This window comes from Dendropsophus ebraccatus, chromosome 4 (genome assembly GCF_027789765.1).
Source record: "Dendropsophus ebraccatus isolate aDenEbr1 chromosome 4, aDenEbr1.pat, whole genome shotgun sequence".
Taxonomy (NCBI): domain Eukaryota; kingdom Metazoa; phylum Chordata; class Amphibia; order Anura; family Hylidae; genus Dendropsophus; species Dendropsophus ebraccatus.
The window spans coordinates 138903580-138916204 of record NC_091457.1 but is presented as its reverse complement, the minus strand read 5'-3'; the positions used below and the strand labels follow the sequence as shown (position 1 = coordinate 138916204).

Below are 12625 nucleotides of genomic sequence, written 5' to 3'. Positions count from 1 at the left end.
CTGCTGCCACCTCTGGTCGAGACAGATTGTCCAGAGCAGGAGAGGTTTTCTATGGGAAGTCATAGAAAACTGAGACTGGGTTCCTGTCTCGGCCAGAGATATCAGCAGAGAGCACTGTGTCAGACTGAAAATAAAACATTTCCTGCGTGATATATAGTAGCTAATAAGTATGGGAAGACTTGAGATTTTTTTTAATAGACGTGCATTACAAATCTATATAACTTTCTGACACCAGTTGATTTGAAAGAAAAAGATTTTCGCTGGACAACCCCTTTAACGTTTGTACCTTTCACTGACGTAAATGGAAGCTGAGCTGTAGTAACCCAGCATGGCCACTACACAATGTATGGCGCTGTCTGCTACAGTTTTATTTCTCTCTCTCTCTCGATACATATATCACATGTATGTATGTATGTATGTATGTAAGTCCAACAGAAAGGTGCAGGGCTGTCAGACTTCAGTAAAGTCATGGAAACCCCTTTAAAGAGAACCTATCACTTAAAAATCACTTTCCCTATTATCAAAGTACATCTCTCCCTAAGTCTATCTATGAAGATACAGGCTGCCTTTGCAGTCTGTATCTTATACTTTACCCAATTCCTGGTTTTCGGTGCAGCAAGGCCGGGCGCCGCAATCTTGATTACGTCACTTGCGTTCTACAGCGGTGGAACGCAAGTGACGTAATCAAGATGGCGGCGCCGGCCTTGCTGCACTGCAAAAGAGGATTGGGTAAAGTGTAAGATACAGACTGCAAAGGCAGTCTGTATCTTCATTATGTCCATTTATGAAGGTACAGACTGCCTTTGCAGTCTGTATCTTATACTTTACCTGATCCTGTTGTTTGCGGCAGTAAGGCCGGCGCCGCCATCTTGTTTACGTCACTTGCGTTCCAGCGGTGGAACGCAAGTAATGTAATCAAGATGGCGGTGCCGGCCTTACTGCAGCGAACAACAGGATCAGGTAAAGTATAAGATACAGACTGCAAAGGCAGTCTGTACCTTCATTTTGCCTTTGCAGTCTGTATCTTATACTTTACCTGATCAGTTGTTCGCGGCAGTAAGGCCGGCGCCGCCATCTTGATTACTTTACTAACAGGATGAGTCAGGACAGACATACACAGCGATCTCACGCTGTATAGCGCGAGATCGCTGTGTATTCACAGAGCGGCGGGCAAAGGCTCATGGGAGCCCTTCCCGCCGCTCGGCATGCTGGGAGTTTCCTGTCTCGATCCGGCTCTTTTGAAAAGAGCCGACTCGAGACAGGAAATGAAAAAGATTACAGTACCAAAACGAAGCAATAAAAATTAATTATATTTACAAATATTAATGAAATCACAATTGACATCTAATTAGCAAAAAAAAAAGTTTTAATTTTTGCTCCTGATTGGTTCTCTTTAAGCTTCTTTAACCCCCTGTGCGCTGAGACATCAGAACCTGCTCTATAAGTAAAATTTCCCACATATTATCGCATTGCGGTTCTTCGTAAAGTTGATGTATGCATTTTGTTCGCAGAGAGCTGTCATACATCAAAATCATGGACGTTGGCCGTAGATATCTAGTTAACCGTGTTATGGACCATATCCAGAGCCGGATTGTTTACTACCTCATGAATATTCACATCACCCCACGTTCCATCTATATGTGTCGACATGGGGAGAGCGAACTTAATCTCAACGGTCGTATTGGAGGAGACTCCGGCCTTTCTAACCGAGGGAAAGAGGTAATGCACACAAGCATGTAAGCTCCTCTATGTATGGCCAATGGAGTCATCGTTGTGGGGCTCTGAGGGTTAAAATAATTGCTGTAAAGTATTACTTCTACTACTATTACTACTATTCACTGTCATGTTCCGCTCTACTCTAGTTAGATCTGGTTTTCCTTCTGCGTTGGGAAGTGATCTCTGCTGTCACCTAATGTATTTTTAATTGACACATTATTGATTTAAAGGGGTCTACGTAAGGTAGTCTATTGCTAGGATTCTGGATTAGGGATGGGTCAGAGCAGACACCACCATTGGCTAGAATGAACGGTCAATGTTGGATAGCCATGCTGCCAGAAAAGGTCGAATGAGGGTGACAGAAGAGCAAGTGTAAGTGTGGTCATTTTAGGCTCTTTTAGGTTGGGCGCATTAGAACCAGTAGAATGGTGAAGTCTGATAGCTGTAAGATATATACGTTTTATCAGTATCTAGTTTCCTTCTTGTAAGGTCTGCTATAAATTATAGACCAGTTAAGGAGTCGGCTGCTATCAGAGTCCTTGGGAAACCCTGTTCTGCTTCATGAGCCAGCAGCGCAGAGAGTCTGATAGAGCCAAAACTGGGAGGGTTGTGAATGTCTGGACGCAAGGAATGAGAATTCTTCTCCTTACTCCTCTGACGCCCTAAGGAGATAGTACAGTTTGTTTTGCAATGTGGAGTTCTGTGACAGCCGATCAAGGCTGCGTGATTAACCCTCTGTACACTGACTGTGTAGGCTGCCTGACTTCAGATTCTTTACAGGAAATATACTAGTTACATATTGTCTCGGAATCTTGCATAAAATATGGCTTCACTCAGGATCATAGATCACACACAGCACACTTACGAGCACTTGTTCTGTCTATACACCGCATATAGATTCTGGAACGTAATGTACGGACCGAACCGAAATGTTTGTTTTTGTTTGTTAAAGAATTCATATCGGTGGGAAAGATAACTAAAAGGAACACAGTGATGACTTCCTTGTTTCGGCAGAACATCTCAAGGCATTTATTAGTGTGGAACTAACAGGATAAGGACCCAGGCGTCGCAGAGTGCCCTTGTGGGAAAGGGGGGGTGTCGGCTGGGTGGCGGGTCCAGACATTACACCACTGAGTAATTTGTATTGCATATCAAAACCATAAGGGTGCGTTCCCATGTACAGGATTTGCAGCAGATTTGAAGTTGCAGATTCAATGCAAAGCAAAGCAATGCAAAGCTGGGCCATCAAATCTGCTGCAGATCCTGTACGTGTGACCGCACCCTAGTCAGAATTAAGCCGTTTACTTGTATAATTTGCTTAAAGGGAATGTGTCATCAGAAAATGACCTGCTGTTTTAAATGATTGTTTTTATGTTAAACTTATTTTTTTAAGAATTTTTGGTGGCATTATATTTCTAATTTTCCATTTTTCTACCTATTTCTGAAATCCCTGTTTCTATTCTCGCCTCTGGGGAGACTTCCTGTCTGTAGTGATCAGGGGAGGCTGCTGTAAAGTGATCTGTACAGCATTGCAGCGACATGTAACATTAGTAGACAGAGGAGACAATAACAGCTCCCTGTGGAATGACCTTTTCACAGGCCACTGAGTACGCTCAGTAATGTTACACCTTCATCTCGAGAGTCTGTCTATTGTCGTCTATGTCTACAATTCTTGCTGTAAAGCATGTCACTAAATGCTGTTAAGAACAGCCCAGGCAATATGGCAGCCTCTATAACAATGTACATAAACTGAAATAAAAAAAATTGTCAAAGTAGAAACAGATAAGAATAAAAGAACAAGTTTTAGTATCTGACTCTAATCAGTAAAAGAAAATTTAGGTGACATATTCCCTCTAAGTCCCTGTGATTTGGAAAAAAACATCAGACGTGGGTGTTCAGACCCCAACTGATCACTAGATATCACTGGGAGAAACAGGGTAGTGCACTTCCCTTCCCGGTTGGCCATGATCTGTGTCCATTTGCCCTGGGTGGGCATTATAGATGTAATGCGGGTCCCGTCTGGTTCCCCTATAATGGTATAGGAACCCCTGGTATCCCTTCATACGTCTGTAGACATCTGCTGTGCATTTTTCAGGTTGGCATATTGTCTGGAATCTGTGTGTATTGAGGCGTGTACAGATGTATAGCTGCCTCTGCACATCTACATGAATTGTAGATTTATGTTCCAGGGAGAAGTTGTTAGACAAGTCTGGTATTCTGTATTTCATTTGTCTTTGAACCTTACGACATGACAGATAGGGGGAACGTATTGCTGATTTTTCTTGGTTAATACATTTCTCTTCTCCAATAAATGAGCTGTCATCATCTTATGGAGAAAGAAGTGGTTGTGATATTAATGTCGGTAAACCCGGTCAGGCGGGACAATTGCCAATGGAGCAGTAATGAAATTGGGTTACATAAGTGCAGGTAGCTTGAGTAACACAAGGAAGACATGTCCGGGAACCACAGGGTTTCATCAGGGTGAGAATCTTGCATCAGAACAGCTGTGTGCACACCATGGTGAAAGACTGGAAGAGGGCCATCTACCATAATGTAATAGGCTGTTTAAAAATTGTTTCCAAATAAACTGGTGTCAAAGTTTTATACAGATTTATAAATTACTTTCTATTTAAAAATCTAAATTATTCCAGTATTTATCAGCTGCTGTATGCCCTGTTGGAAGCGGTGCATTATTTTCAGTCTGACACAGTGCTCTGTGCTTTCCAATAGAGATGAGAAGAAGGAACGGGCACTCGCCCAATTGCGTATAATCTTCCTTTGTCAATTTACGATAAAACTTGCAGGGAGAGGGGGCATTCTTTCAGTGTTCTCAGCAGTGCTCTCTGCTGCCACCTCTGTTCATGATGGAAACTGTCCAGAGTAGGAGAGGTTTTTTATGGGGATTTGCTACTGGTCTGGACAGTTCCTGACATGGACAGAGGTGGCAGCGGATGTGTCAGATGGGAAAGAATAAGCCACTTCCTGCACGACATACATCAGCTGATAAGTACTGGAAAACATGAGTTTTTTAAATAGAAGTAATATACAAATCTAATATACAAAAACAAATATAACTTGATTTGAAAAGATAATTTTTCGCTGGAGTACCCCTTTTAGGACAGCATAATATAAGAAGGTTTTCTGTGTTAGCTTAGACATAATTGGGCTCCTATAGAGATGCACAGGCCCCTTGGGTAGAACTTCATTCATTCATGCATTCATTCATTCATTCATTCATGCATGCATACATACATACATACATACATACCCACATGCTCTCTCCGATGTAGTGTCTACACTAGGTATTTTGCACTTAGACTATTTCTCTACAGAAGGTGAAAATGATAGAGCCTGTAGGACAGTAAGCAGAGGCGTGTGTGTATATGTAATATATATATATATATATATATATATATATATATATATATATATATATATATATATATATATATATATATATATATATATATATTACACACACACACGGCTGTATCATGTGACTCTTTTTTTTCTATGCTATGTATAAAAGCATTTTTGTACTTTATGGAAGTACAGACAGATATGTAAAAGGTACCATGTATCTCCTTGCCCTAACGGCTCTTAGGTGTTTGGAACGTGAATTGCAGTTGTCACTTTACCTATGGAAGCCTTTGTGCTGAAGATAATAATAGTTGTAATATATATATTTATGGATGTAATATAGACGAAACCTAAGCTGTCAACCTCTACCCGGCTCCTCACTGGGTATTGCATTAGTACAGGGATGGCTGCCCAGGCATGATGGAGGGCGGAAGGTTCCCCATCCCTGCATTAGTGGATGAATAATCGTGTGCACACAGATCGCCAGTGTCAGTACTGAAGGGTAGGGCAGCAGTTTCAGCATTAGTCACATGTCAGGTCCATGTTGTCAGGTTGCTCAACAAGGCATTTTTGACTATCTGATCATATTAAGGATTCGCTCCGCTTTAGTCCATTTGAGGTTGATACAAACACAAGAGGAGACATATACACATGGGGCAATACTGTAGTAACTGGATTAGGAAATGCTATTGCTGTGTATTAAATGCCCAAGTTTAGACAGAAGTCTTTGTCTTTATAAACTATGTAGCAGATTAGCGGCTTCTAATGGTAGAGACATGACTTCTATACTTAGCACTACAGCCACCCTTACACACTGCAAATCTAGCTGCAAATGTCACTGGTATAAGGATGCACCTCCTAATCTAATGGTTTTATTTGTAGTTTGCAAAATGCTTGGCTCAGTACATCCATGAACAGAACATCCATGATCTTAAAGTGTGGACGAGTCAGATGAAGAGGACGATTCAGACGGCAGAAGCTCTGGGCGTACCGTATGAGCAGTGGAAGACCCTGAATGAGATTGATGCTGTAAGTGGATTGGTAAAAGCTAATGGTTTTTTGCGCACCCCTAACATTTCGCTGGTCACTGTTGTACAAATACACTTTCCATAAATCGATAGCACAACTACATCCTACCAGAAAAAAATCCTCTTGTCAGACTTTTTTTTTTTTCCCCCTTTCTTTTCCGAAAAACTTCTAAATGTCAAAGACTGATACAATTTACTGAGAGATTGGGTTACTGGCTGCCCAAAGAAGTCTATGTGGAGAGGATGGGAGAATGTGTTGACTACAGAGAGAAGCTGCTACAAGCTTTGATATGTTATACAGTATCTTGCACAAAGTGATGGATTCAAAGCTTACACTGCTCATTACTGCTCTCTATCTTCCATGCTGTTAATGATGATCGTGTGCTATAGAGAGAGAGAGAGAGAGAGAGAGGAGCAGGATGTGTGCAGTTTACTGTGACACTGGCATTCATTCTGATGGTTTCTGTGTTTTCTTCTAGGGTGTGTGTGAAGAGATGCGTTATGAAGAGATTCAGGAATCCTTTCCTCTGGAGTTTGCCCTGCGAGACCAAGATAAATACAGATACCGATATCCAAAAGGAGAGGTTAGTGGATCTGGAGGGGTCACACATGTTCACATCTATATGTGAATGCCATGGGATGTGGTTACTGTGATGCTTTGTTTTCTTATATGGTGCAGGACCCCATACCATAACCATAGATTACACAAGTACAGAGCAACAGACACCGGCACTTCCTCAGAGGAACATAGATGGTGTGGGGTTCATTTTTGCAGCGAGGCTGGGTGCACAGTGTTTACGAAGTCACTGGTTGGTGCTCACTTTCCCAAAGAAACAAATGCGTCTAGAGTACTCCAAAAAGGAAGAAGCAGGAGAGGGCACTCACCATAAATCGATCCTCTTTATTTCAGTGTTTATTAAAAAACACACAGGACATACTGGGCTAATTCAACAGGACGCAAGCTGTTAGATGAACTCTGGTAACAGCTGGTCCTCGCACATGCGCACTTCTTCAGACCTGAAGAAGCGCGCATGCGTGCGCGAACCAGCTATTACCGGAGTTCATGTAAGAGCTTGCGTCCTGTTGAATCAGCCCAGTATGTCCTGTGTGTTTTTTACTGAACACTGAAATAAAGAGGATCGATTTATGGTGAGTGCCCTCTCCTGCTTCTTCCTTTTTGACTACCATAGATTACACTGTCTACATTCATAAACTAGTGTTTATGTGCATACATAAGGATGTGTGCATATGTGGTACAAAAGTATACAACGTGGTAAAAGGGCAGTGGTGTCACAATGAGTCACTTGCCCAGTTTGCCCTTAGACATGGCTGCTGGCACGTCTCCTATGTGATGTCCTCAGAAGCTGGGATTTCATTGTAGTTACCCTGTGACGTAGTAATGGTGTCAGATGGTACAATCTGTTCTGTTACATTGTGATTGATGCTCTTTGCTCGGTACAGAAATGCTGAGATGCCTCTTTAGTGTCCTTTGGGGGATAACATGTTGGGACCATTAGGACACAGGGACAGCTGTTTGTTGTGTTATCTCTGGACATTAGTTCCCTTAGCTGACCTGACTAATGTACCAAGGCAGATACCTGCTGTCAGGATCATGTAAGCAGTGTAAGGCTATGTTCACATTCTGTATAAACAATGGCCGCCGTGTGACCTGTTCCTGTGGCCAATACTACCATCTCGGCCGCAGAAACATCATTTGATTTGATTTGGATTGCGGGCACTTTGGATGTGTCTGCAATCCAATTTATCATTGAACTCTTATGTAATGTACGTCTGTCAGAACGACCATACATTGTGTGAACAGAGCAGAAAAACTTCCGTTTTCACTGTCTAGCAGCCGGAAATAATTGACATGTCAATCATTTCCGCGGCCTTACCAAACAACGGCTGCTGTTCAATACATTGAAACAACGTTCCCATAGAGTCCAATGCAGTGCGTAGAACGGACATTCTTTTCTTAGGCTATAAAAAAATACACTGTGTGAACATAGCCTAAGGGTGTATTTACATGCAACAGATTTTTTTGCACGTTGCCATGACTCTTCCATTCATTTAAACCAGGGATGGGGAACCTTCGGCCCTCCAGCTGTCGCAAAACTACAATTCCCATCATGCCTCTACAGCTGAAGCTAAAGCTTCGGCTGTAGAGGCATGATGGGAATTGTAGTTTTGCAACAGCTGGAGGACTGAAGGTTCCCCATTCCTGATTTAAACAGAGCTTATGGAACAAGCTTTTTGCAACAAATCGTGTGTGTGTGTGTGTGTGTGTGTGTGTGTGTGTGTGTGTGTGTGTGTGTGTGTGTGTGTGTGTGTGTGTGTGTGTGTGTGTGTGTGTGTGTGTGTGTGTGTGTGTGTGTGTGTGTGTGTAAACACTGCCTGAAAGTATGTTCACACCTGTGTGTGGGGGGGATGGTTTTTGACACACTGGTTTTCACATCAAATCCCTCCCCCCCAATAGTTTTTTTTTTTTTTTTTTTTTTAAGCCATACCAAGCTAGAACTGCACTGATAAGAATTATCTGTTTCTGTAGTCATATGAGGACTTGGTGCAACGTCTCGAACCCGTCATTATGGAGCTGGAGCGGCAGGAGAACGTGCTGGTTATCTGCCATCAAGCCGTCATGCGCTGCCTACTGGCCTATTTCTTGGACAAGACTGCAGGTGAGGACAGGACACCTGATAACATATAATTGTGCAGCTTCTTTGCTTCTACCAAGAAACTTTATTTCATAGATGTATAGTTCCATTGCTGAAACAGTAGGAAAACATGGCTACTTTCTTCCAAAAAAAAGCATGACTCCTGTTCACAGGTCGCATGTGATATTGCACCTTAGCCCCTTTTCTTTAAACAAAGCTGAGCTGCAATACCAGGCACAACCTATGACCAGGTGTGGTGCTGTTGTTTGAAGAAAACAGCCATGTTTTTAGTCTAGACCTATAAAGTCTCTTTAGTCACATCTGACTGTAGCAATAAATTACTGTGAAGGCCAGGGCTAGTAAACTGTACACGTGAGCAGGGGCATAACTATACAGGGTGCAGAAGTAGGGGTCCTGGTGCTGAGGGAGTGGACACCAGTATTATAAATGGCACATGGTACACAAGGGGTTATGTTGTGAATAATAATTAAAATTATTATTATATTTTTACTATCTAGTTATTAAAATTCTGAAATGTTACAGTAAATGAAAGAAATCACAATAAAAAAAATGGAATAGAAGAAAAATGTTTCAGTATGTTGGAAAACATAATAAACATCTTATCCTTGCCTCTCTGCGCTCCCCCGCTGTCCTGTTGCGGTGTCTTCAGTGTCCCCTGCTGACTTCAGCCACCCTCATTTCCAAGACAAAATCGTATAGGGAGTAACTCTAACTCAGCCAGTCACTGTCTGAAACAGTACAGCACAACGGCCAGTGACAGTCACAAGATGAGTTTGTCTCAGTAGTGGCAGTGGTTAACCGGTACACCCGAGACACCACAACAGGGGCACAGAGGTAAGCATAAGATGTTTATTATGTTTTCCAACAGAACAGCATCATATATAAAAAAAAAAAAAATCTAACTCTGAATAACCCCTTTAATTCTTATGGCTCTTACACTGATGCCAGGGCTGGGACTGTATGAGAACAGATGACACCTAGTGGCAACTGAGGGAAATACAAACTTCCATAGTTGAGAAGACTCTTCTGCTGTTACAATACTGAATAGTAATAATACTGAATGGTATGAACGCTTTTGCATTTCACGATCTCTTGTGAGATACTAAATCATTTTACATGGATTTCTTTTTATGTAATATTTATTATATGTCACTTTTTTGTATTTTACAGATAAGCTGCCTTACCTCAAGTGCCCCCTACACACTGTCCTGAAGCTTACACCTGTAGCATACGGTAAGACACTAGTTGTTTTTTTTCCCTAATGAATAGGGCTTAGGGGGCCACAATTATTGGAAGAATGCAAACATGTGTTTATCTTATGCAACAACTTGAGGAATGAACAACTAGACATGTCCTCCTGGTCCATATGGGAGTGTATGTAATGTCCCCGAACATCCTTGCAATGTCTGCAGCTGGAGGAGACAATCAGCTATTCCAGGGGGCAGAGACAGTTTCCTACCCCCGCCTTGTTATGTACATAGTGAGCATTGTTGTATACACTGTGTGCACAGTTCAGCAAGTGGCCATAAGGCTTCCTGCTTCTATTCCAGTCACTTAGATTCAGATCAGCTCTGCAGTGCACAAATATGTCTGCCCCAGTTCTAATAGAAATCTGTATTGTTTAGGTTTTTTACGGGGGTTAAATTAATATAATAGTATCACATAGAGCAGTGGTGTCCAATGGGTTATTCTCTAGCTGTTGCATAGCTACAACACCCATCATGGCATGCTGGGAGTTGTAGTTTTATAGCAGCTGGAGATGACTGAGAATAGTGTGTTATACAGTGGTCCCTCAACTTACAATGGCCTCAAGATACAATATTTTCAACGTACAAGGTTCTTTTCTGGACCATCGTAACTTAAGACAACATCCATGGACAGTCAGGATCTGCGGCACATGTGAATAACTAGCTAATCTACCAATGAAATTTAACCCCAGTATTACTGAAGTGCATGTACTGGTTGGCTGTCTAGAAGTAATTCTCTACAGTACAGTGTGATACTACATGTCCTGTACTGCCCTCTACCTGGGCCAGTATGAGCGCTCCTTTCTGGGACCCTGTATGATCTGTACAGGACCCTGAAAATACTCCAGTCCTCTATAAAAAGTAATTCTCCAGTTGCTCTTTCTGACTGTTGTATGTAAGGACTTGCTTTATTCATATTAGTTAGCTGCTTATGGTCTTTTAAATCTTTTTATTTTTCTAATTTTGGGATGACATTTTGGTGCTTTAAGAACCGATTACCAGTTTTGGTATCCACATTTAATGCTCGTCCTGGAACGAATTAATATTGTATGCTGAGGGACCACTGTAGAGTATATTATACCTTGATTCAGTACCTGGCCCATGAATGTTTTTATGGTTTTGTACACCTGTCTTGTCTTCTATCAGGTTGTAAAGTGGAAATGGTCAGTCTGAATGTGGATGCAGTGAACACGCACAGGGATAAACCGGAGGTAAGACGCTTGCTGTCATTGTGGCTGGACAGTCAAATCCCAGTCCTTATATAAAGAGAAGTTCTTATGGTCACACTCTGCTTACCTTTTGGTTTACCCATAATTTAATAAACCTATTCTTTGTATAGATTAGTGGCATGCAACATGTGGCTCTTCAGTTGTTGCAAAACTACAACCCCCAGCATGCCCTGACAGCCAAAGGCTGTCAGGGCATGCTGGGAGTTGTAGTTTTGCAGCAACTGGAGAGCCACAGGTTGGGGAAGACTACTATAGATGCTAAAAAAAAGTTAACATGTTACATCCTGTTGTCTGATGTTCTGCTCCTTAGAACGTAGATATATCCCGGCCTCCTGAGGCAGCCCTGATAACTGTGCCAGAACAACGTGGACCCAATGATGGTGCCTGTATTTACTTTTATTATTGCTGTCCTGTATGATCTCCGCAGCCTGAACTGATCCCAATCCTTGGTTAATTTCATCTATTGTAATTTTAAGCCATTCCATGAAATTCTATAATTTGGGGAATTAACCCCCCACAGCCGTACAATCCTAGTTGTGGGGGGCGTCCAGAGTTATATCTGATCTGAGAATCCAATCTAGAGCTGATTAACCTGCTGCATATATGTGATGTATCGCTACACTAAACTCCGTATACTCCTTCCTGCTGATCTACTGCAGTATGTGTTGTGCATGTGTGATCATGTCCCATCCTGCGGCTCTCCAGGTATTGCAAAGCTACGACTACCATCATGTCCCGACAGCTGAAGAGCCACAGGCTGGGGAACCCTGTTATAAAGAGTGTATTGGAATATAATGGGTAGTAAATGGCTATCCATAAGGGACCAGTTAGACTACTCCATCTTATCGACAAATTTTGACCATTGAACTTCAGAGGTATACTTTAATTTTCTGCGTGAGCTTCACTGAGATGTCGGCCATGTTGGGCTGTCAGGTTGCTAAGGCAACCATGCGATGCCTATTGAGTTATATTGCTTAGAAAAGAGCCTGTGCCCAGGACCTGCAGTGTGTCGCACGGTTGCCTTGGTAACTGCACTGCCCACCATGCAAGGCCTCCCTCCATGTCGGAGCTGAAGATCACATTCCTTGCAGAGCTGTATATTAACATGGTAGTTGGAGATGGCCTATAGACAGTGAATTTAGCCACGTAGGCTTAAAGCGACTCTGTACCCACTTTGTGCCCCCCACAACTACTCATACCTTCCTGTAGCTGATAAGTTCTTGCTGGTGGTATGTTTATCATCGCTGGTGTCGCTTTCCAGTGCCCGAAAATCATACCTTACTGTAGCTGGAACCGTGTATAAGAGGTGCGGCCTAGAGCGATCGTGCCCTAGGCCAGCACCGCCTGTGTGGTGGTCTTCTCTGTCTCTC

The 12625-nt window shown here is 42.4% G+C and overlaps 1 protein-coding gene across 5 annotated transcripts in view; it reads left to right on the top strand.

The window, feature by feature from the left end:
• Nucleotides 1-12625, top strand: part of PFKFB4 (6-phosphofructo-2-kinase/fructose-2,6-biphosphatase 4) — a 61531-nt gene that overhangs the window by 46741 nt on the left and 2165 nt on the right. For 3 of the 5 annotated variants that reach the window (XM_069967177.1, XM_069967176.1, XM_069967172.1), the window contains exons 8-14: nucleotides 1512-1719; nucleotides 5959-6105; nucleotides 6584-6688; nucleotides 8653-8782; nucleotides 9950-10012; nucleotides 11173-11237; nucleotides 11566-11635. In XM_069967177.1, the coding sequence (XP_069823278.1) occupies nucleotides 1512-1719; nucleotides 5959-6105; nucleotides 6584-6688; nucleotides 8653-8782; nucleotides 9950-10012; nucleotides 11173-11237; nucleotides 11566-11635 (788 nt within the window). Of the gene's footprint in view, nucleotides 1-1511; nucleotides 1720-5958; nucleotides 6106-6583; nucleotides 6689-8652; nucleotides 8783-9949; nucleotides 10013-11172; nucleotides 11238-11565; nucleotides 11642-12625 lie in introns of all 5 variants that reach the window. The other 2 variants (XM_069967173.1, XM_069967175.1) reach the window with 2 other exon arrangements.